The 25,493-nt window shown below is 43.2% G+C and overlaps 1 protein-coding gene across 1 annotated transcript in view; it reads right to left on the minus strand.

Moving 5' to 3' along the window:
* Positions 1-370: 370 nt before the first annotated feature.
* LOC125911363 (translation initiation factor IF-2-like) overlaps positions 371-25,493 on the minus strand; it is a 29,273-nt gene continuing 4,150 nt past the window's right edge. Inside the window, exon 3 of the mRNA XM_049615242.1 lies at positions 371-706. Within this exon, the coding sequence (XP_049471199.1) occupies positions 644-706 (63 nt within the window). The 3' untranslated portion in view covers positions 371-643. The remainder of the gene's footprint in view (positions 707-25,493) is intronic.

The raw sequence follows: 25,493 nt of genomic DNA on the forward strand, positions 1-25,493 counted from the left end.
GAGCCCAATCCAGGGCTCAATCCCAAGACCCTGGGATCATGACCTGAGCTGAAATCAAGAGTCGGATGCTCAGCTGACTGAGCCCCCCAGGTGCTCCATGTCCTAGACAATGTTTGAAGTGCTTTACAGGTATTCATTTTGTCCTCATATCTACCCTATGATGAAAGTACCTTGTAGCCTCATTTGGTAAGAAATTGAGGTACAGAACAGATGAGATGATGCACATCAGCATGCTTATGAACATCAGACCGTGTTACAGGAACACAAGGCAGTACTATAATTCTAACGGAGGAGAAGACGACTCTTTTGAAGCATTTGAGGGAAAGCTGAACAACAGTATTCTGAAAAGCAGGGTCTAGATGTGTTCTAGTTATCTTGCTGTGTAACAAATCACCTCAAAACTTAGTGGATTAAAACAACAACTTATTGTTATCTCTCATCGTTTGGGGTTTGATGGACTCATCTGGGAAGCTCTTCTTGGGGTCACTCATGCAGTTATAGTCAGATGGCTTCTGAGAGTAGAGTCATGGGAAGGATTCTTCACTCACAGTTTAGTCACTTGGGCCAGGATGGCTAGGAGAGCTGGGTGCTGTTTGGGCATGTTTCTCCACAGGATCTCTCCAGGTGGTTAGCTTCAGCTTCCTCACAGCATGGCGGCCTCCAGGTAGCTGGACTTAAATTGTGGTTCAGAGTTCCAAGAGTGCACCTTCCAAGAGACAAGAAGCAGAAGCTGCCAATCTGTGAAGACTTAGGCACTGAAACTGACATGGTCACTTCCATTTATTCTATCAGGGAAGGGACATATTGCTCAGATTGAAGGAAAGGAACATAGACTCTGCCTCCTGATGAGAAGGCTGATATAGAATGAGTAGCCATCTTTAATCTGCCAAGAAACAGCAGCCGAATGGCCAATCTCCATTATCCTAGTGGATAGGTTACCACTGGGATGAGTCACTGGCAATTTTTGTCCTTGTTCTGTCTGAGTTCTATCTCCATGAGAGTGTGATTATCCAGGCCAAGGAAGGGTAGGCCCCCTTGATCACAGTCCAACCAAGGACATACAATAACAGAGCTGTGGTTCCTCAGAAGAAAATCAATGTGTTCTCCACACGAAAAGGATGAATGGATGCTACAGAGGTTAAAAACAATGTTTGCTTCCAGCATTTATTGTTTTAAATCTATTTTTGTCCGACATGAGAATCTTCACACAAACCCACGCATCTCACCTCATCCCCTTCACGCTCATAACTTATTCTCTGTGTTCCTTGTTTGATTCAAATAACAAATGTCTACTTGCAGCAACACTAGGCAGGTGTAGGCTCTGTCAGGGGGATCAGAGATGAGTCAGACCTGGAGTTTGTCCTCCAGTTGTTCACTCTCTAGTATGGGGAAAAGAAAGTAACAGTAATATCAGTGAGAAAAGGGCAAGTGCCATAAGAGGCATAGATAAAGTGCTCTGGAAATTCAGAGGAGAGAGAGAGATTACTTCCAGCTGCACCCTTAATCACATACTGCCTCACAACATCTCTTGTATTGTTGTCTTGTCTGGTTATTAAATCCTATATTATTGAACAACAGCAAACCAGTCATGCTGAATAATTCACGGAATCGCTCCTTCCTCTGCCTCCAGAGCGTCAGCTCCTCTGAGGCAGGGGAAAGGAACTGACAGGCATGTGGCAGGGGTTAATATCTTAAGAATATACTTAAGAATCCCAGCTTCAACAGAAGAGAACATCAATAAAATAGCATCTGAATAAAGCCTTTCTAGCCCCATAAATATAGACCTTTATTAGGTTACGAAAATTTCTCCAATGCATTAAACAAAATAAGAAATTCAAAGGTTGCCTTTCTCCATTGGCCCTACTTTTATTTTCCCGGTAGGAGGAAATGTCTTTCTATTGGCATCTCCTTCTAATTACTGACATCTCAGTTGCGTGTGTTCTCCCACCTTGGCTACGTAGAAATGCCAAATAAAGGTGACTGACTGCAATAGTAAAACACATATTGGCGATGGCTCTAGAAGTCATCTACATGTAGTTAATCCCAGAATTCTTCGCAGGAAGTCCTTTTGTGCGTGTAGCATCAGAGTATTGCCTTTTGGCATCACATCCAAGTCTTTCTGGAAAGTGTACTGTTTTCTTTTTTTCTTCTTCTTCTTATTTTTAAGTGACAGATGGTTAAGAAATATCTTCTGCACTCTTATAATTATTTTCCTCAGTTTTTCTCCATTAAACGGCAATTACCCTCATGCATAATCTTTCTAAGTAGTTATTTTCTAGCTCCTGAAGAGAATAATCACAGTGAAGGCATTCATCTTCTGTATTTCATGGTTTTTCTCAGCATGAAACTTCTATTGAATATAATTTGTACCACAGTAACTAACACAGACACTTAAACATGTTTGGCAGTTAATTTTTGTAAGTGGACCAAGTTTTCAGATGAAACATTCATCTGTTTTACAAAGGGTAGTTTTCCTGGATTCTATCCAAAATTTCCTTCAAAGAAAATTAGGTATATGACTGCTGTACTTCAAATATTTTCCAAGGGAGATGTGGAGTGAAAACATTTTTTCCCCATGGGTTAAATTTATACTGTGCTAAGCATTTTACAAAACATGCAAATGATCTGCTTTCTAGAGAAGGAAAACTCCCTTTGGATTTACTTCTTGGTGCTAGCAATATTGAAAAATGATTTAATTTACATTACACCAAAAAACCCACTTTAGATAGATTTGACAGTTAAACATATAAATCAAGTCATAGCAAAGTAGCAGAAAACAGAAACTAGTAGTTATGATATCTTTAGAGGAACTGTAATTTACCTAAGCTTGGAAGCAATAAATGAAATATCAAAGGACAAAAACAAGAAATTTGATAATTTGTAAATTGCAATATTAAATATGATTTTAATGAGCAATGTTATTTTACCAAGGTCACTCATGATTAATTTAGAAGAAATTATTCTTGGCCTTTGGTATTCAGTGATGTCCACATTTCATAAGTAATTCCAAAAGCCAACAACATAAAGAACTATGCTATTTTGTTGAGGCAAAATATGAATTGTGCTGAGAACATGGTATGCCTGACAGAGTCCCTCACTGGAAAGTATCCTGACCTCTAGCACCTGACTTTGAGGGTGGCCTCATCCTTCAAGACGCCCACTGACTGGGACACACCCAGTCTCCAGAAATCACATGTTAATGCATTGGTATGAAGGGAAACATTCACTACAATGGTTTTTCTCAAATGTGGAGATTCAAAAAGCTTTCACCCAGGATGCATTTCTGGAGGATGATATAATCACTGGAAAATTCCCTAGAATCAGATAGAAGAGAAATAAATGGAAAGTTACCGAATTTCCAGAGATATTTCCTGAATTAAGACTCTCTTTAGCTGGCTTTAGGAGAGTTGCAACTTTGAATATGAAAGATGATGTACTAGGGAATCGGAGCTACTGTTAAAAAAAAACAACAGAAAAAAGAGAAAAAAGGAAGAGAGGGAATTATAGTGGGGAGAGGACCCTGTCTCAGAATCATAGAGAACAACCACAAGCAGTTAATGTGATTCCTGACAGGAAGTCCTCACGATCTCTTTGGGCAATATACTAACACACCAAGTTGGACAATGCCCAGAATTGCGCAGGCGGAATAATGATAGTGTTCCCAGCCATACCTCCATTCCTTCGTCCTGCCACATCTCCTTCCTGTTTCTTTCTGAGCTTGTCACACTCTCATCAGCCCTTGTCTGGACCCTCAAAGTCCCTCCAGCTGGTCTCCCCAGGCTCCAGTCTGTTCTATCACTAATCTGGAAAACGCTTTCCCCAGAGGCTACTACGGAAAATGCAAGTGTGGCCATGTGTCTCCCAGCTTTAAAATGCTTCAGGGAATGGTCCACTGCCTGCAAGAGACTGTTTCCAATTCTCTCTTTTTTATTGTGGTCAAAAACACATAACACGAATTTGCCATCTTAGTCATTTTTCGGTGTACAATACTTAAGTGTTAACTATATTCACATTGTTGTGTGATGATCGATCTCTAGAACTTTTTCACCTTGCAAAATCGAAACTGTACCCATGAAACAATAACTCCCTCCTTCTGTCTCCCCATAGTCCCTGGCAACCACCATTCTATCTCTATGAGCCTGACAACTTTAGATACCTCACATAAATGGGGTCATTCGGTATCTGTTCTCTTGTTACTGGTATATTCTACTTAGCACAGTGTCCTCAACATTCATCCATGTGGTAGCCTGTGTCAGAATTTCCTTCCTCTTTAAGGCTGAATAATATTCCATTGTACATGTTTACCACATGTTGCTTAGCCATTTACCCATGGACGGACATTTGGGTTGTTCCTACCTCTTGGCTATGGTGACCAATGCTGCTGTGAGTGTAGGGGTATCAATACTTCTCCAAGATTCTGCTCTCAATTCTTGTGGATAAATACCAAGAAGTGGGATTGCTGGATCATATGGTAATTCCATTTTTAATTTTTTGAGGAACTGCCATACTGTTTTCCATGGTGGCTATTCTATTTTACATTCCTGCCAACAGTGCACAAAGGTTTTAAGTTTTCCACATCCTCACCAACACTTCTATTACCCTCACTAATTGTCACCCCCTGGTGACTTTTGAAATGGAGCATCTTTTCATGTTTGTTGCCCATTCGTATGTTTTCTTTGGAAAAATGTCTATTCAAGTCCCTTGTCCATTCTTTAATCAGGTTTTTTGTTTTCTTGTTGTTGAGTTGTCATTCCTAATTCTTAAGCCTGGTCTGCATCCCCCATGATCTGGTTGCAAGCCTCATTTCCCTTCTCTCTGTACCTCATATGCTTCTCTGTGGGGAACTCATTTTCATGAGGTCCTCTAATGGAGGAGCCGTGTTTTGATCTTTTCACATGTTGTTCCTGACAGGGTGCTCCCCTCCCTACCTCAAACGCATCTTGACTACTGGAGCAAAATCTATCCCTGCCAGAAAGAAAAATTAGCTTGAGGGAATTGTCCTGGGTAGGACTTCTCTCACCACGTCCTGAAGCGCACTCTTCCCTCCAACCACTGTGTTCTCTCACTTCTGGACCATCAATTTACCCTGTGTGCAGGGCTGATGAGGTGGGTCTGCGATTTTTATTATCTGTCTCTCCTACCAGACAATAAGCTACTTAAGGTCAGAGTCAGTATCTTATTTAATATTCAAACTCTGATGCCAACCATGGAGACTGCCACGTAGTGGCAATATTTTCTGAAGGAAGGGAGGGGAGAAGGAAGAAGGTCTGGCAGGCAGGTGAGCAAGCCAGCACGGAGGCAAACACATAACCAGGCTTCTCCTCTGTGCTTTGACTCCCTGTGCTGCCCACTTCTCTTCCCACAGGACAAGAGAATTCCAGAGACCCAGTGACATGGCCTGCCATATTCGGGTCCCACCCGAACCGCTGTCTCAACTTCCCAAAGCTGAAATGGCTCAGCCCTCACAAAGCTTACCCTCTGCTTCTGATGCAGGGTCCAAAATGGGAGTTTAGATCCAGGGACTACAAACTGATGATGGTCCAGTGCGGTCTGGCAGATAGGCGACCAGGTCTTGGATTACTGTGTAAAGTATCATTTAGGAAGCATCTACTCCAAGGCAGCCAGCATGCAAAGGCCTTCAGATTTGTTGCCACTTTTCAACCCCTTTCCAATCCTTTGACAGAAGAGTTATTACCCTCATTTTTCTAATGAGGGAAGTGACACCCGGCCAGGATGCTAGCCAAGTTACTTTTAATGCTAAGGCCATGCTCTCTTTGTTATATCGTGAACCTCAAGGCCAGAGTTGTTTTAGATTTACAATAGACATGGTCGTTGTTTTGATAATTATTTATTAGGTATGTGCTATACGGTTCACAGCCTTAGAGTCTTTTAAGCCTGAGAGATACCTTAGAGAACATCAAGTCTAATCCCCTCAATTTACAAATGAGGAAGCTGACCTGACTACAGTGAATAAAATGATATAATCATGCTCTTCAGAGATTTTTCTATTTGATTTTTAAGCATTCTTTTCTGAATTTAAAAGCAGTACAAGCTCAGTGCTGAGAAACCGAAATTTAAATGAGAAAGATTTTAAATCCATAATTCATATTCCAACAACCCTAACACTTATTGATAAACATGATTTTAGACTTAGCTCATTGGTACCTCATTTTTGGCCTTAGAAAATAGATGTATCTATTAGACAAATGACTATATATTTGTATGTATACACATGTACAAATATAGTAAGTTGATATTATATTCTTTATAAAATATGGTATTGTTCTCACTGAATATTATATTTATTTTATTAAAATTCTTTATAAATATTCTTAAATGATGGAAAGAATTTTTACCATAATCATAAAAATAATACTTTCTCAGTGGGGATAAAATTTTTAAATATAATTCCAAAGTAAAAACTATTATCCCATCATCAAGGGATAACCATCATTAATGTCCCCCCCCACCCCCCCCCCCCCCCACACACACACCATGGAGAATGTTTTCTGCTCTGTGTGTGTGTATAATTGAGACAAATGGAATAGATGTATGTATGTATGTATGTATTTATTTATTTATTTATTTTAGAGAGAGTGTGTGCATAAGTGGGGAAGAGGGGCAGAGGGAGAGAGAGAGAGATTCCATGACCCTGGAATCATGACCTGAGCCGAAATCAAGTTGGATGCTCAACCAGCTAAACCACTCAGGCACCCCCGAATAGACATTTTAAACCCTTGATACATTTTGCCAAATTGCTTTCCAGAAAGTTTGTGCTTATTTAAATCAATAGCATCAGTGAATGAGTGTGTTCATCTCACAATGTCCTCACCAACTTTAGATATTTTAAAAAATCTTTTGCTTATTTTATGATGGGAGAAATGGTTATGAATGTGAACTCATTAACACATTGATTGTTGTGAAAGTTATTGCTTTTAATTGTCTCATTTTATGAGGCAAATAAGGTTAAGCATATAATATTAAGAGCTCTGTATAACTAAACTGTAGCTTCTATCATGCCTATTTAGACTATGTTTTTAATGTTTATTTATTTTTGAGAGAGAGTACAAGCAGGGGAAGGGCAGAGGGGGCAAGGACAGAGGATCTGAAGCAGGCTCTGTGCTGACAGCAAGGAGCCCGATGTGGGGCTCAAACTCACAAATCGTAAGATCAGGATCTCAGCTGGAGTCGGAGGCTCAACTGACTGAGCCACCCAGGTGCCCCTATTTAGACTATTTTCAACCAAAGTAACAATGGCTTAAAAACAGTTTTGCAGGGGCACCTGGGTGGCTCAGTCGGTTGGGTGTCCGACCTCGGCTCAGATCACGATCTCGTGGTTCACGGGCTCAAGCCCCCCGTCGGGCTCTGTGCTGACAGCTCAGAGCCTGGAACCTGCTTCGTGGATTCTGTCTCCCTCTCTCTCTGCCCCTCCCGTGCTCATGCTCTGTCTCCCTCTCTCTCAAAAATAAATAAAACATTAAAAAAAAAGTTTTGCAATAATCACATTACATTAAATGAAAGTCAACAAAATAAGTACCAGGTAACAACATAGGTCAAAGAGCTTCAAGAACAAATGCTATAGAAGATGAAGGCTGCACGTCTCTGTAGTCTGTCTGTCTGCCTCTTTTTCTCTACCTCATTCCAAAAAGGGAAGATACGTGAGCACAATGAAGACAGAGCCCACCTGCAATCAGAATTTCTTAAACGGCCCATTTGTGTATATTTTAAAGCCACTGCCAACTTTAAAGCCACAGGGATATACAGCAAAGTCACGACTCACACGACACTACAGTTAGAAACCTAAATTTAAGCCTATAGAAAAACTTCAGCTTCTGGTCCAGTTACTGCTTTCCTAAAGCTCCCCAACGTCGTTGGATGTGCCCCTCCTGTCCCTTTGCATCTGAATGTTTTTAGACAAAATATTTCTGCCGGTTAAATTTCCAGTATGATTTATGTGTCAGCGTTGATCCTGATATTGTAACTACAATGCCTGATGAAGATGAAGGGAAATCCCATTTATGGAGCATGTAGTGACTGGGGTTGGTATTGACGAGAGAAAAACTCTCTACAGACCTGACATATAAGGAAAGCCACTTTAGGTTTCTAAGTCAGCATGAATGTACATAAACTTTATACCAAATACTGATTTATGGCCCACCAAGCATATATTGCACATTTGCTTTGTCAGCGAGTGCCCTAGAGGAAAACCATCCTGTCCTTACAATATTGACCAATGCTCTCCCACTCCCCGCATTCCTGGATGTTAGAACTTGTGATTCCTGCTTATATGTTCATCTATAATCTTTTGAGTTTTCATAAGATGTAAAAAGCATAGAATTCTGTTAATACTGTTCATTCTCCGGAGCACTTGCTTCCCTGTAAAGAGGGTGCTTCCTGGGCAGCTGTCCTAACTTGGGCTCAAATAAGACTTTCTTACTTTTTAGAGATTCTAAAAATGTTTGTTTTGTGTCAACAGTATTCAGACCTCACAGCCCTGGGAAAGGTCTTCTGCCCCACCCGAGGGGAGGTGCCTGCTGGTTTGTGATGCCAGCCTGTAAAGCTACCCTCAGCGTCTCTAGATAACTATGTGAGATAATCCTGGGTGAAGGAGCAAGGGTGAAATGGAAATGTTTGGATTGTATTTTGCAAATAGCAAGACACATGGGAACAGATGCAAACTTTTGAAATCTTTTACAGCCTGTGAATGTAATATGATGCTGTCATTAGTGTTACCATTTGAAAAATGAAATTCTTTCACAGTGAATGTATTGTCTGGTCTGTGACTGTTACTTGTTGGTGATTAATGCTATCATTGTTTTGGAAACTTTGTGTTAAAAATGCATGATAATCATGATAAAGGAAGCATAGAATTCCAACTCTTTATCCCGACATTCAGGACCTTACATAACCGTGACCTAACAAAACTTTTAAGCTTGATCTCTCCCCTATGCAAATCTATGTTCCAGGAAAAGTAGTTACCCAACATTCCCTCCTCACCTCCATGCTTTGTTAGTGACAATCACACCATCTAGAATGCCCCTCTTACCAACACGGTCTGGCAGGTCTGTCAATCGAAGATCATCCCAAATGCCACCTCCTGCATGACATTTCTCTCCAGTGGAATTTTTTCTCTACTCTGACAAAGGTTCTTTGAAGATAGAAACTACATCTTACACAATAGGAATAACAGAACTCTCCCCTCCTTCCGGAGTATAAAGTTGTTGCAAGGAAGTGACTATCCAGCCAGGGACCATATTGGCCAATATCCTACATACAGGTCTGCCCAAGTGACTTGTTCTTACCAGTTGAATGCCAGTGGAAATGACAGGTGTCGCTTGTGGGCTGGGTGTTTTAAGAAGTGTACATTCTTTCTTTACTCTCCTACCTCTTAGGCAATTTGAAGCAAAGATTCTGATGTGCTAGGGGATGGCAGGAGCTCAAGACAGAAGGAGCCCAAATCCCTGAATCACCAGGTGGAAGAAAGTTGCCTGCTGACCTAGGACAGCATCATTGAGCTCTTAAGTGAGCGTGAAATTAACTTCCATTAGGTTAAGCCACTGAAATCTGATGTTTTCTTTCTTATAGAGCTAGAGCCATTTCCTGACCAATATAGCTTGGTAGCCTTTTAGTGTTTGGCTCATTCTATTTTATACAGCAGGTGCTCAAAAAGTATTTGTTAAATTGAAGGGAAAATTCAGGGACAAACACAAAAATTATGAATTATATTGTTAGAACACAGTTTGAGATATCTGTTGACATCAAAATGCTCTTCCAACCCTATCTTCTTAAAAAATACTCCCCGCTCAAGTCATTTGTTTTACATGATGAGTACTTCCACGTTGAGATCAGTTGTCACTTTGTTCTTGGCAAAGAGAAAATAGGATGTTTTGAAAACTGACGGTCATTCTAGTTGGATGTGGATGCCAAGTTTCTTCCGGTTATATGAGCCAGATGGAATAACTGTGAACAAATAATGGTAAAATGAAAGATAATCCTCTTTGATTGTCAGATTCTTGGGTCAGGTTTTCCAATAAGACATAACTAGTAGATAGGAGCCCTTGGCCACTAGCACTTCTGTTCATACTCCCAATTAGACTTTCATTGTAACATGATGATGTTATTATTGCTAGTGTTACTTCTTGGGTTGGGCTAAGTCATACAAAAGGGAGCGGTTAGCTCCAAGCTCCAATCGCCACCAAGTCAAAACAAGTATGGGTCATCACCTCTCCAAATGGAACTTCAGGCTGATTCAATACAACTGGGTATTTATTGGATATCGCATTTAAAAATCAGCGTGTAAAGCTTGACGAGTAAGAAGGTGATAAGGTAACCAGAAATTTGTTATGTCTGGCCTTTTTCTCCATATTTCTAGTACTCAGTATGGTCAAGGGTGAGATCTTTATCTCATCACGTGGATTCAGTTACTGTCCAGGGTCATTGCATGTAGCCCTCCGGACTCTCTGGACCTTTTCTTGCAGGGCAGGTCTACTAGTGACAAATTATCTTAGGATTCTGTTTATATTTGTGTATTTGAATGTCTTTCAGTAGTACATTTTTGAAGGGTAGTTTGCTGGATGTACAATTCTGTTGTTTTTGTTTCGGCACTTTGAATAGGTCATCCCATGGACTACCGGCCTCCAGTTTCGGGCGAGCAAATCTGTTGTTAATTCACGAAGGGTCACTTGTACATAATGTGTCATTTCTCTCTTGCTGTTTTCAAGATTCTCTCATCTTTGGCTTTAGAGAGTTTGTCTATGATGTATTTCTGTGTGGATCTCTTTGGGTTGATCCCATTTAGAGTCTGTTGAGTTTCTAGGATGTGCAGATTAATATTTTCCATCAAATTTAGGAAATGTGAGCCATTATTTCAAGTATTCTTGCTGTTTCTTTTTTCTCTGTCTCCTTGTGGACTCCCATTATACATGTGCTGCTTAATTTCCATTTCCATGTTAAATTTTTTTCATGCAGGTATAAATACTCCTATAGGTATATCCCTATAGATAAAATTGCTAGGTTATGGCAGTGACATTAAGAGTTTTGATAGATACTGCTAAGTGTCTTCTCGAAAGCTTGTAATAAAGGTGCCCTTGTACCAACAATGTCTGAGCAAGCCCATTTCCCTTAGGGACTTTTTATTGATTTTGCTGGAGATTCTTTTTAATATTGGATGAGATACTTATTTTTAGTTGGGCAGTAGTTCCTTACATAGTCTTACTGCCTCTGAGAATCTTCCATCAATGCCATTGTTACCTGCTTGGCTAGTTTCTCCTTGAATCATCCTCAGAAAACATTCATGAAATAGGAAAAATGATGGGCATATTTCCCAATGCTTTGTTGTTCTATTTTGTTTCTCACTAAAAAGAAGTCTGTTCATTCTAAATTACCTCTGTCTCAAATGCTAGGCTAAACTGTGACCCTTCTCTGGGCACTCAAGGCCGTGATGAGACATTCAATGTACACACAGTTTTGATAACTGTTTTTTTCCCCAAACCACCTGATGTGAACACTTTACAGTGTCTTCTACGATATAGTTTCTAATGGTTGCGCAGGAATTCATAACTGCAAAACAACAAACAACACTGATTTTGGTCATTTTGTCAGTTTCTGATTTTTGTCTATTATAAATAACACTATAATAATGATCATTAATGATCTTTAGGAGAGCAGAGCCCTATTTTATTTTTTTGTTGTGTGACAGCATCTAGCACAGAGTCTGCCTCAAAAAAGATACCAGTGTGTGTAGAATTAAAAAGTGGAGAAAAAAAATAAGCTTTTATGTATTTAAACCTTTATTTATACAAAGTTGATTATTTTCTTCAAAAAGTGCCTAGAGGAGAAATTGATGGTTAGGGAGATCTGTGTATTTTTCAAACTCTTGGTCAGTATTTTCAAATTGCCAACAGAAAGTTTTCGCCCACTTACGTACCCACCGGGCGTGCATGGGATTGCCTGTTTATGCACCCTGGCCGACTACTGATTTGTTGAAATCTATGTAGTTGATGGTTGAAGAACAGGGTATTCTTACTAGTTTTAATGCACATTTCTTGTAGGACAAGTGATGTTGAACTTTTTAAATGTCTTTCATTATTTGCTCCTTTGACCAGCAAAATTTATTGCTTGGGAAGGAGGGCTGGTCTCTCTCAGTGTCCTGGGGGCCACAGCCCAGGGCTACTTAGGTAACAAAAGGGCAGTTCTCTGACTCACAATCCACCTGCTTCTCAGGCAGTTTCACAGGGTATCATCCTCAGTGGGAAAAAGAAAAGCAGGGAGACGTCCAATTGTACCTTACTTCTGGCAGGTTCACCTCTCTGTGCACCGTGACCCAGGCAATTTGAGTTTATTTTTTGGATCTTAGGAATTCAGGGGCAAGCTTTTGTCACCACCTCCTCTGATACTCACCTTCCTCTAGGCAGAGAGGCCCCAAGATTTTTTGGTTTTGCACCTATGTTGGCAATTTTCAAGCATGTTTTTCCAGCTTACATCTACTAACAAAATCTATGCATGTATTATAATACCCATGTATTAAGTACATATAAACCTATTACATGAAACTCGAAATTTTAAAGGGTGAGATTAAAAAGACATAGAGAACTGGCAGTTCCAATGTTCCTTCTTGCTGCTCAGTGATACTGTCTTTTGGGCTCTGCACGTTAGAATGTAGCCCTCTAGGGTACTTGCAGGAAAGTGGGTTGTCTCCTGTCTGAGCAGGTGGACTATTTATACATTTCTTAGGCAGCTAGACCTCCTCTACCGCCGAGCAGCTGACTGTATAAGTAGGCACTTTCTATGGGGTGCTGTAGATGGGCACTTTTTTTTTTCACGTTTATTCATTTTTGAGTGACAGAGAGAGACAGGGTGTGAGCGGGGGAGGGGCAGAGAGAGAGGGAGACACAGAATCCGAAGCAGGCTCCAGGCTCTGAGCTGTCAGCACAGGACCCAATGTGGGACTTGAACTCATGAACTGTGAGATCATGACCTGAGCCAACGTCGGACACTTGACCAACTGAGCCACCCAGGCACCCCTAGACGGGCACTTTAAACTACTGTTCAGTAAAATGAATGCTGTGCCCTCTGATGCAAACTTTCTATGAGGGCCAAGTCCAGAGAAGCCGGACTACCAGAAGCCTTTCTCGCTCTACTTATTCTCTGCTATCTAGCAATCAGTGGCTAATCTGCTTGTTCAAAGACTGCCTTGACATTTGAGTAAAGGAAAGTGAAGTAGAAGCACCATGAGGACCCACCCTTTGAGGTTAGATTTTGTATCAGAATGATCCAGGTGAGTGAAGTATTTATTGTGCAAACATGTGAAGTCTCTGTACAGAGAAGGAATGAGAAAGTCAGGCCCAGGGCCTGCTGATGCCACCCTGAAGGGCCATGTGGTATCTGAAAGGGCAAGGGTCTTTGGAGCCAGACAACTGGATTGGAACTAGCTTTGGATCGCAAGCCTGCCGTATGCTGGCAATATAACTTTTGATATTGAGGTTTTTCAGCCTCCAGGGAGGGGAGAAATCATCTCATCTTAGCAACATCATGAAGGTCAAACAAGAGGATGCCTGTCACCCATTCAGCATGTGGTAGCTGCTCAATACATAGTTGTTCATTCCCTCCTCACCCTCATTGGGCCATGGAAATTTCTTTCATGCCTGCAACGTGCCCTAACTTCAGGGTTTGCTTCGTTTTTCTTTCAGCATTAATGATGTAACTCATTTCTCAGAGTTGCTTTAGCTACCTAAAAAATGCCCTTAATATGAAACTCCTATTTTTTTTTTTTTAATGTTCACTTATTTTTGAGAGAGAGAAAGAGACAGAGCACAAGCAGGGGAGGGGCAGAGAGAAAGGGAGACACAGAATGCGAAGCAGGCTCCAGGCTCTGAGCTGTCGGCACAGAGCCCAACGTGGGGCTCGAACCCACAACCATGAGATCATGACCTGAGCTGAAGTCAGATGCTTAACCAACTGAGCCACCCAGGCACCCCTGGAACTTCTATTTTAAAAGTCTGTGCTCCATTTGATCATGTCTATGTCTGTAATACAATCAAGTGGGTTTCTTTCTTTTTTTAATGTTTATTTATCTTGAGAGAAAGAGCACAAGCAGGGGAGGGCCAAAGAGAGAGAGGGAGACAGAATACCAGGCAGGCTCCTCTCGGTCAGTGCAGAGCCTGACCTGGGGGCTTGATCCCAGGAACCATGAGATCGTGACCTGAGCCGAAAGCAAGAGTCAGATGCTCAACTGACTGAGCCACTGAGGCGCCCCCCACAGGGGTTTATCTCTGATGAAGTTAGTGGCCTCAGGCACTTCCATAATATGACTGGCATCAGAACTATTTTTGGCATCAGAAGCTGTTCTTTGTTTGTTCAATTACAGGCAACTCTAGTGTTCTACAAATTCACATATACTGCAAAATGCACACTCACACCCACTGAAAAAACCTGTTTTAGGAGAAAACTTCTCCATCCAGCTTTCTGTTCGGCTTTCCATTGCTCCTTATTCCGTTCTGTAAATACAGGTTTATATTTAGCCCTTTTTTTGATTCCCCATATGTTCCTTCTAAAAACATTCCCTGTTAAGGGATTTTCCCTAGTTGATCTCTTGGAGAACCATTGAGTGAACACGACCCTGTGTAGGTATGACTGAGGTTTGCATGCTGGCGGCCTCACAAATAAACCAAGAGTCGAGGAAGCCCCGACAACAAAATCGTGCCCCATAGCTCTCCCTCTTTTGTGGAAAACTTGCTGCTGATGGAGCAGAGGGTCAAACACCGTGTGTGTGGAGGCCGATTTCATGCCCTTTTCCCCATGTCTGTTCTGTGGGGAGTGGGCAGCCAGAGGGTGGGAAAGGTCAGGTCACAGCATCACAGACCCCAGGTAGCCAGCGTATCAGCAGGGAGAGGCCACGGCCAGCAGCAGGGCAGGCTGCAGTTCCCAGCCCTGTCAGGGCTCTGACTCCAGCCCTGCAGCTCTCTGAAGGCCCTGCCTTGGCCACCTCGCTGGCCTCAGCCTGCCCCTGCACTCGGGGAAGCAGCTTACTCTTGGCCAAAAGGACAGGCAGGGAGAGGGAAAGGGCTTTGGAGCCGTTGACACTGGCCCTGCAATCCCTCCACTGGCCCCATCGAATCAATCACTCGGGGCCTCGGTTTCTTCATCTCTCAAGGGGTTAACGTTACGTACTTGGCACGGTTGGGAATGTGTGTGGCTCTTACCGGCACTCAATGAACAAGCTTATGCCTCCGTGACTGGCCCCCAGACTCTACTGGTGGCCAGTCTATGTTGGGGCTGTCTCTTGTTTTCCTGCAAGTTTAGTGCCTATATCATAAAGTACATCTTGGATTCCCTTTCAGTTCTTTGTCTTTTTATTCTATTGTTCTTGTTTTCAATGCCCTTTATTCCAGTTGATTTACCCCAGTAGATGGATGGTGAGTGCTGCTTCTTTCTTTCCAGAAACTTTGTTTCCATGGTTGCTGAAGGTTGCCACATTTACTTACCTTGATCTAAGGGCCCCCTGAAGAAAATCACCACAAGCATGGGAGCACATCCCGAGTTCTATGCTTAGCTTGTCAAGACAAGGAATCTTCCTCCAGCCTTCATCAGCCCCAGTGCCTTTGAGGGCCAGGTCAGTGAGGAGTGCTCCCTCCCTCCTCTGGCAGTTCCCTGACTGCCATGCTCTCTGCCCTCTGACACGCTCTGCGAAGACAAAACTCCTGACATGTGGATCGGTTCTGTCCCTTTTCTCCTGGGGGGCGGGCGTGCACGCAGAACCTCAGCTCTCTGCGGCTGCTCCGTGCTGTAAGAATGACGTGGGAGGCCTGTCCTGATCCAGCGACCCCTGAACGCAGCCAGCTGAGTCAGCTTGGTTTTGCCTGACATAAGCCATGCCTTCCAACTGCTTCGTTCTCAGTAAATAAAGGAGACGTTTTTTGCTTCCAGTTTTATATACTGTCTTATTTCTCAGCTTGTTTAGGACCCAAGGAACAGCAGAGATGCTATTTATTGGGGTCCCTTCACAAACCCCAACAGTATTGTCAGTGAATGAAGGCAGCTAAGGGCAAAGCAATAAGGAATGGGGATGGGGGGGGGGGTATTGCGGCAAACTGAAGAGAGAGCATACCGTCCAGTGAGGGCAGGGCCAGCTCAGCTCTAGCTCGTCGCTATCTTGGGCATTTGGACCCACTTTGGCCAGATATTTCAAAATTTTTAAAGAAAGCCCGAGACCCTGATTTTTACCTGATACCTCCCTACTCTTAAATGTTGACAATAAAACTAAAAAAACAAAACACCATGGTGTCGGAGATACAAAAGGCCTCTGTAGGCCAAAGCTGTCTGAAGGTTGTGGACAGCTGCCTGCATCCTGCCCTGGACCCTCAGGGCCCCATCCTCCCTGGTCACGTGTGCACGTGACTCTACCTCCATCATCCCACCTGGAAAACATCCTTATACCCATCAGGAAACTCCAAATGCCCTGCGTCTTCTGAGGAGGGGCGCTGCTGTGAGTTATTTACATGAGAGAGGGAGGGCAGAGAGAGAGAGAGAGAGAGAGAGAGAGGGAGAGAGAGAGAATCCCAAGTAGGTTCTGAGCTGCGGGCACAGAGCCCAACTCGGGGCTCAAACTCATGAAACTGTGAGATCATGACCTGAGCGGAAGCCAAAAGTCATCTGCTTAACGGATTGAACCACCCAGGTACCCCGATGACCTCTTCTGATCGCATGTAAAATGTATCCACTTTGATGGTTACACATAAATTAACAAGCACAGGCAAATGAAAGGCCAATGGTTCCATCTCTTTCCCCAGAATCATCAAAAGATAAAGTTAACGGTTCCTTACCCAAACGGCACCACCCCATGGGTATTGCTGAACCCCAGGCTGTTAAAACACGTGTAAAAGATGAAAGCTGTTACGAACTCTTAGGCACCGTTGACTCAGAAGTGTCTAATAAGTGGAATCTGAACTAAACACCTTTGAAGTAAGGTAGGCAGTAATGTGGTATGATGGTTCTGGTTCTGAATCGTAACATTCATTCGTTCGCTCATTCATTCAACAGATATTTACTCAGCAGTTCTTTCAATACCATAGCTGTGTTTTCGAAACCCACCGGGGGGCAACACTGAAAACTTCTCCCCAAGTTGCTGCCTCCATTGTGCTGAAGAAGGAGAACATGGGGCTCACGGGCCAAAAGGCTGTGAACAGGTGTTCCTTCCCTGGAAGAATGAAAAACCCACACGTTGCTATTATGTTGCACATTCCCTCAGAGCACAATGCTGGGTGGCTCCCCTCTGCTCTGCGGCAGTGAGGCCCTATGAAAACTTGGACACTGAGAAGCTACAGAACTTGAGAAGGACGGTGGTGAATGTGGTAATGCCAGGACTATATACGCTTATCTTTTACTGACACCAACCCGATCTTTATTCCTTAGGCTTCGTGCATGTGCTTAAGACTGTCACTGTTTGAGTGTAGATGAGTGTCATCTAGGGCAGCCAGCCTCACCCCGCGGTGTCACGCAGGGCTCTGTGGCTCCCACAGAGGGGCTGGGTAGATGATGCAGAGACGTTTCTCCCACCTGCTGCGAGCCGTTAGTGGGGTTTGGGGACCACAAAGGTTTCAGTGGGACTTAGTCTTCACAGTGGTCTCATGCCATGTCCCCCTTGATTGAGGCTGGTCTCTGGAAAGTTTCTCCCCTTGGCCGGGGATGGGGGTCAGGGTGCGGGGGTGAGGGAGGCTTTTGCATTTTCTATTCCGTGGCTGGGAATGCCTCCCTGCCCCCACCTTTAGGGAGCCTTTTCCTTCAAATCTTCTACTCTCTGAAGCTTCTAATCTTTTATTTTATTTATTTATTTATTTATTTGTTTGTTTCTTTGTTTGTTTATTTATTTATTTTAACATTTATTTATTTTTGGGAAGAGAGAGACAGAGCATGAGTGGAGGAGGGGAGAGAGAGAGGGAGACACAGAATCTGAAACAGGCTCCAGGCTCTGAGCTGTCAGCACAGAGCCCGACGTGGGGCTCAAACTCACGGACTACGAGATCATGACCTGAGCCGAAGTCGGACGCTTAACCGACTGAGCCACCCAGGCACACCAACTAATCTTTTAAACTTCCATTGAAATGTCACCCCCTTAGAGTCCTCTCCTTCCACTCACATGGCCGGTCCTTGTGTATTAGTGAAGAGAGGCCAGGCAACAAACATTGCAATGGTGAGTAAACTCCAAAATTTCAGTGGTTTACCACAACAAAGGTTTATTTCTTGCTCACGTCACAATCCAGGGACTCAGAAATCCAGCTCCTCCAGTTTGTCTGCCTCTGAGGGTGTGAAATGGGCAAGAGAGGGCTCTGGGGTGAGGGACGTGACACGGCCCTCATCCTAGTGGCCACAGCCCAGCTACACGGCCCCAAGTTACCTGGGAGGGGACTGGGAAAGCCCTTCCCTTACAGAGATTATTTCAATTAATCCTCACAGCAAGCCTCTGAGGTCAATGGGAATAGCCTGTTCATTTTATAGACAGGATACTGAGGTTGAGATGCTACATGACCCCCTCAAGGCCATGCAGCTAAGTGGCAGACCTGGGGTTAGAACCCAGGACACCAGCTTCCAGAGTCCCCTCAGACACAAACTCTTGTGTTGCCTATGTTGCTTCCATGTTAAAGAGAACAGGAAAATTGATAACATATCTAATATATATATATATATATATATATATATATTCAGTGTTAGAAGCTCAGAGTTTTACAAGTATTCTTGTTATTTATTCCTTAAAAGCAGTAGTTTGGACAAAAAACACAGTTTTGCTATGCAGATGTAGGAATGGTTTAGATGAATGGTTCTCAAAGTCTGGCCTTCAGCTCCTGGGGAATCCTGAGACCTTTCTAGAGAATCCACAAGATCAAGACTATTTTCATAATAATACTAAGATGTTTGGTATTTTGCTCATTCTCTCAAGAGTATACTATGGAGTCTTCCAGAAGTGCTCTACACACGATGATGTCATTGCTGTGATGCTAATGTGTAACAGAAGTCAAATTGTTACCTTAAAATGAATTAACAATATAATTTACTGTGTTGGGTTTTTTTTTTTTTTACTTTTTGTAATGGTTACTTATTTTTGAGAGAGAGAGAGAGAGAGAGAGAGAGAGAGAGAGAGAGAGGCAGAGAGCGAGGGAGACACAGAAGCTGAAGCAGGTTCCAGGCTCTGAGCTGTCAGCACAGAACCCGACACGGGGCTCAAACCCACAAACCGTGAGATCACAACCCGAACTGAAGTCGGATGCCTAACTGACTGAGGCACCCAGGAGCCCCACTGCGTTAAGTTTTAATTTCTTAAAACTTAACATTTCTAATATGATAAATATTAGTAGATAGAACCCATACAAAGAAAAGTTCTTTGGGGTCCTTAATAATTTTAAAGAGCATAAAGGATCTCGAGACCAAAATGTTTGAGAAGTGCTACTGGGTTAGAAGTTAAAGGCAATGTGTTTTCTGATAACACTTTAAACTCTAGTGTATAGCAATTAAGAGTCTCAGATTAAAAAATATCTTTTGAGGGGCACCTGGGTGGCTCAGTCAGTTAAGCATCTGACTTTGGCTGAGGTCATAATCTCGCAGTTTGTGGGTTCGAAGCCCGCATCAGGCTCTGTGCTGACAGCTGGGAGCCTGAAGCCTGCTTCAGATCTGTGTCTCCTTCTCTCTCTGCCTCTCCCGGGCTCACGCTCTTTCTCTGTCTCTCAAAAATAAATAAATGTTAAAAAAAAATCTTTTGAAAATGTCTATGTCTCAATTTATCTTTCTACTCTTTTAAAAATTTTTTTACTTTTTTATTTTAGAGACAGAGTGTGCACACATCAGGGAAGGGCATAGGGAGACAGGGAGAGAATCTCAAACAGGCTTCCTGCTCAGCGAGGAGCCCAATGCGGACTCCATCCCACGACCCTGGGATCATGACCTGAGCCAAAATCAAGAGTTGGACACTCAACTGACTGTATTACCCAGGCGCCCCTCAATTTCTTTATCTTTAAAATGAGGTTATAGTACAACTATAATACTAATCTATATTACGTTAAATAAAAGATTAACCCAAAACCTTCATCATAGTAGCTTGGATTAGAATCAAGCATTCTAAAAAATACGGAGAGGAACATTAACAATAAATTTAAAGAAATTTCTTCAACTTTCTGTTCCTTTTCTCAACTCCATGCTTTCTCAAGAATAGTAGAAAAATGTGTCCAATTTGCCTTCACAACATTCAGTCCCTGAAGGCTTATACTTTTTGGAGATTAGTAGTCTAACCAATTTGTCTTGGCCCACATTAGTGAAAAAAATCACCACAGGTGAAATTTCACGGTAACAAAATTCATTTTAACTGCATACTGTGTAGACAGCTCTTGAACTTGGGTGATGGCTTGGTGTTGTCTCATGCTGCTATCATTATGGCAAATTTCAGTTTAAATAAATCAAGTGGCCACTCTCTTCCTGTTCACTGCAGTGGCTATACAATGCCACAATGGCTTGATATTTATAGTCCATTTTACCTTCACATAGAGGGTTACCCATGTGAGCAGATCATTCACTGTAATAGAATCCAATGTCAAAAGAACTTGATATTTATAATCCCTGTTGCTTTAACAGAAGGGGAACACAGAGTAGCCCATTTACAAAATGACAGATAAGACCTGCCTAAGCGCACAATAATGTTTTGATTTAAGGCTGTTAACAGAGTGGATTTATTTAAAGTGTTCTTGTTTTTGGAAATTTTAAGATTCTAAATGAGAAACGGAAAAGAGTAAACCAGAATAGTCAAATACTGCTGAGTTAATAATAGATGGTCTTATTAAGAGATTACTATATGCAGGGGTGCCTGCGTGGCTCAGTCGGCTAAGCGTCTGACTGTGGCTCAGGTCATGATCTCACAGTTCGTGGGTTTGAGCCCTGTGTTGGGCTCTGTGCTGACAGCTCGGAGCCTGGAGCCTGCTTCAGATTCTGTGTCTCCCTCTCTCTCTGCCCCTCCCCCACTCACACTCTCTCTCAAAAATGAATAAACATTAAAAAAACTTTTTTAAAAAGATTACATGCAGGTATTGTATGTGGTGATTGATGTTTTAGCTCACTGACCACCCCTCCTCCAAACAGTCCAATGATGTGGGCATTACTATTATTCTACTTTCACAAAAGGAAGGAAACAGATCTTTGCAGGATTTCAACTCAGACACTATGATCCAATAACCCACATTCTCAACCACTATCCTATTCCAGTTTCCACTACAAAATGGTGAGTTTCAGTCAAATCCAGAGTTAAAAAAACATTTTTCGTTGAATTTTTGTCCTCATTTGTTCTTGCTGCTTTGGCTGTTATGGGTTGAATGGTGCCCTCTCAAAAGATATGCTGAAGCCTTAACACCCAGGACCTGTGAATGTGACCTTATTTGGAAATGGGGTCTTTGCAGATTTACTTAAAGATGAGGTCGTACTGCATTAGGGTGAGCCCTAAATCCAATGACTGGTGTCCTTATAAAGACTGGGAGAGTTGGAGACAGAGCCCCAGGGCGAAGACGGCCACACGAAGATGGAGGCAGAGGCCTGGGGTACGCTGCCACGAGGCAAGGAAGGCCACGGGCCACAAGAAGCTGGAAGAGGCAAGGATGATTCTTCCCAGAGAGCCTTTGGAGGGGCTATGGCTGGCCTACACCTTGATTTCAGACTCAGCCTCCAGAACTGGGAGGCTGTGTTTTGTAAGTTACCCAGTTAGTGGTCCCTTATTATGGCAGCTCTCGGCAACTAATACACTGACTTCATGGGCTGGAGGCCCAGCTGAACCTAAGACCCTAAGACTGAGGTCTCAACTGCAGTCCTGTGCCCAGCACAGAGTAGATGTCCCCTGGAGAGATCCCCTTCAAACCAACAGATGACAGGACCAAACTGAGCTAATAATTTGGTTTGAGTTCTAAAACTATTTTGAAGGTCTAGTTTTATAGTGAGATCATGGAGAATATTAAAAAAAAAGAGAGAGAGAGAGAGAAAGAGAGAGAGAGATACTGCCTTAAATATTTTCTGGAACAAGGCAGAGTATAAAGGAAAACAAATGAGGTCTTTGAATTTTGATGCAGTGAACTTGTAGGTAATGGAGAGCCGCTAAAATGCATAGCTATAAAGATCATGTGCGGGCCGAGTGATGGCAGTGGGCTTCTAGAAGGAGAGGTGGCAGGGTCATCCAGCAAGACAGGGCACTGACCCATGGGGTGGCGGGGTGCTGGCTGGGGAGTCAGCCACAGTGCTCCAGTGTGTGTGTGTGTGTGTGTGTGTGTGTGTGTGTGTGTGTTTTGTTTGTTTTTAATTAATTTTTGAGAGAGAGAGGAGAGAGAGTGTGCATGCAAGCAGGGGAGGGCAGAGAGAGAGGGAGGCACAGAATCCAAAGCAGGCTCCAGGCTCTGAGCTGTCAACACAGAACTGGACAGGGGCTCGAACTCACCAATAGTGAGATCATGACCTAAGCCGAAGTTGGAGCCACCCAGGTGCCCCCCAACCTCCCAACTCTTGCACTGCACTGCGGTGGAGGTGGCACTTTTGGTATAGGGAGGGGCCACCTCTTCCTCCTAGAATGGGCAGAAAGATGTCTCCGGAGATCATGCTTCCATTCCACCAACATTTATCAAAGTCTGTGCTAACTCTGGTCATCTGTTGACAGTGAGTGTGGAGAGGAGACTTTTGTCTTTCAAACACATGTTCATCTGCTAGGATCGTTGTCTGTTGTTTGGCAAGTACGACAGTAAGCTAGATATGGCTAAATTATACACCGGGATCTTATAGAATGTTTACATTCAGTCTACTTTGCACTTTCTAAAAACAAACAACAGAAAACATACTACTCATCATGACTCTTGTGTGCATCAGGCACTCAAGCCAGCTTAAGCAAGAGAAGGGAATGTATCTTCAGGTTACACTTGTGGCCCATGGGCCCTGGGAACCCAGGTGCAGCCAGGAAAAGCTGTGGACAGGAGAGCCCCCAGCTGTTCTCTGCAACCCCATACACACTCCACGCACACCATGCTGATGGACTTAACATCTCCTTTGTTCAAGGGTCCAGCCCAGACTGAATGCGTCAGGATTGTTTTGCTTCTGCAGGGGACAAAAGAAAGCAGTTCAACCTGGCTTAAGCTAATTAGGGAATTGAACAGCTCAAATAACTGAAAATTCCCAGCCAGCTGGATCCTGGTGGTCACAGGGCACTGTAAGAGGCAGCCCCCCCCTCCTCTGCTGGCTCAGCCCTCTTGGGACCAGGTGACCAACAGGACCTCCAGACTTTATATCCTTTGCCAACACTCTACTTTTTGGAGAGTCCCAGCAGGTCTCAGGAACCGCTGTAGGTAAGCCCAGCTTTGGTCACATGCCTGCCTTTGGACCACCCACAGGCAGGTGGAAGGAAATGCTCATTGCCTAGGCCTGGAGCCAGGGCCAAGGTCAGCCCTACCCCAAACATATTAAGAGCAAATGCTACATGAAGTTGACTGTTGGGTATGGTACTTTAGATAAGTTAAATTGTTTTAAACTCAGCATCATGTCTGTTTACTAATTGAATCGGCACTTTATCCCCTTTTATAGGTGGGGAAATTGAGGCACTTATGAATGCGTCTTAGTCAAGGCCTCAGAGTTGTAAGCTGCAAGAGCTGGGGTTTGACCTAGACTCCCAGGCCACAAAGGCCGGGCTCTTGACCACTAGCAGAAGGGATCTGCTACCAGCCAAATGGGACATGGATGCTGGGCTGATCACAATAACAGATGTCCAATAGCCATTCTGATTTCTCGCTCTGTGGAGAGAACTACGTCCCCAGCCTGCTGGCCCAGGGTGATATCATGTTGTACCAAGGTGGCTGCTTCTGCTATGACCTAGTACATGGACTAGTTCCAAAAAACAGAAGGGACAATACAATAAGCACCCTTCCATCATTATTCTCTGGGGAGGTGGTCGAGAAAAGGCAATTTGATCATGGGGATAAAAATAAAAAGCTATCAACCCTAGGCCTCTGGGTGTAGTTACTTACATTTTATCCCATCCAAAGTTTTGTCTCCTACAAGGGGGTGCGTGGGCATGAAGAGGCCAACAGTCTAAAGGTGCATAGGGAACCCACTGGGCTGGAGGAGACGCCCAAACACGTTCCCTTTTCAGTTGTCTGGGTCCAGGAGGGGACCCAGAAAAGAAGCCCAGTTCCCCTTGCTGTTAGGAAAAAGCACAATCATTTACAGATTGTTACCTTATGGTTGAACTGCACTTTGAAATTTGGATCATGGAGAAAGTGAATCTATTTTTTGCATATCCCCAGCAAGACTGTCAGGAGAACTGTCTTCAGGTCTTAGAATCCCGGATGGATAAAGGTGGTCTGTAGTCTTAGTTGATGCTGCCACTGGGGGCCCAGGAGTCATTATGAGCTAGGCAAAGCTCCAAAACAAGATCTACTTTACTGGAAAGCTAAACTACGCCACCCACTCAAAACTTCTACCTAATGCTTGAAATTTCCATCTCTTTCACACCTGTGTTCTGTCAGCTTCTGCTATTCGGTGTACTGAGAAAGAGTGAAGGACAGCTTCTAGATAAACTGTAAGTAAATACAATCAGAGAAACGTCCTATGTGAGTGGAGTGCTGGAGAGGTTGTGAAGGTTTTGTTTTGTAAAGCCTTTGGTGTGATTTGAGAATCAACAGCAGAGAGGAGGGAGAAGGAAGGAAGGAGGGGCCAGGCTTTATGCACGAGGAGCCTGGGGTCTAGGGAGCTTTAGGAGTTACTTGTCACCCCAATTAAAGTACTAGAGGCAGAATTTACATTTTCACCATCTTTCTTGTGCCCCATCCTGGTTCCCCACAGGAAAGGGACAAAGAGAGAGAAGAAGAAAATGAGAAGAGAGGAAAGCTGAGAGGCAGTAGCAGCACAGAGACGTAGAGGAGGTAAGAGAGAAAGGAGACCCCAGGAGAGGGAAAAGGAGAGGGAGAGAAGCCCAGACAAGAAAAAATAATATTGAAGGAGAAGGCAGTTGGAGGACTGCCTCCCTGACTTCAGACTTACTATAAGCTGCAATAATCAAGACAACTGGTGAAAGAACAGACCAACAGATTAGTGGAATGGAGAGCCCACAAACAGACCTACATAAATATAATCAACTGATCTTGGACAAAGATTTTGGAAAAGACAATACAATGAAGAAAAGACAGTCTTTTCAACAGATGGTGCTGGAACAACTGGACATCCACATGCAAAAACATGAGTCTAGACACAGACCTTGCACCCTGCATAAAAATTAACTGAAAATGGACCACAAACCTAAATTAAAATGCAAAGCAATAAAACTACAAGATAACACAGCAGAAAATGCAGATAACCTTGGGTTTGGTGATGCAATGCCAAAGGCAATATCCATGAAAGTAAGAATTGGTAAGGTGGACTTTATTATAACAAAAATTTCTGCTCTGCAAAAGACACTGTCAAGAGAATTAAAAGACCAGCCACAGACTTGGAGAAAATAT

Source organism: Panthera uncia (genome assembly GCF_023721935.1).
Source record: "Panthera uncia isolate 11264 chromosome C1 unlocalized genomic scaffold, Puncia_PCG_1.0 HiC_scaffold_3, whole genome shotgun sequence".
NCBI lineage: Eukaryota > Metazoa > Chordata > Mammalia > Carnivora > Felidae > Panthera > Panthera uncia.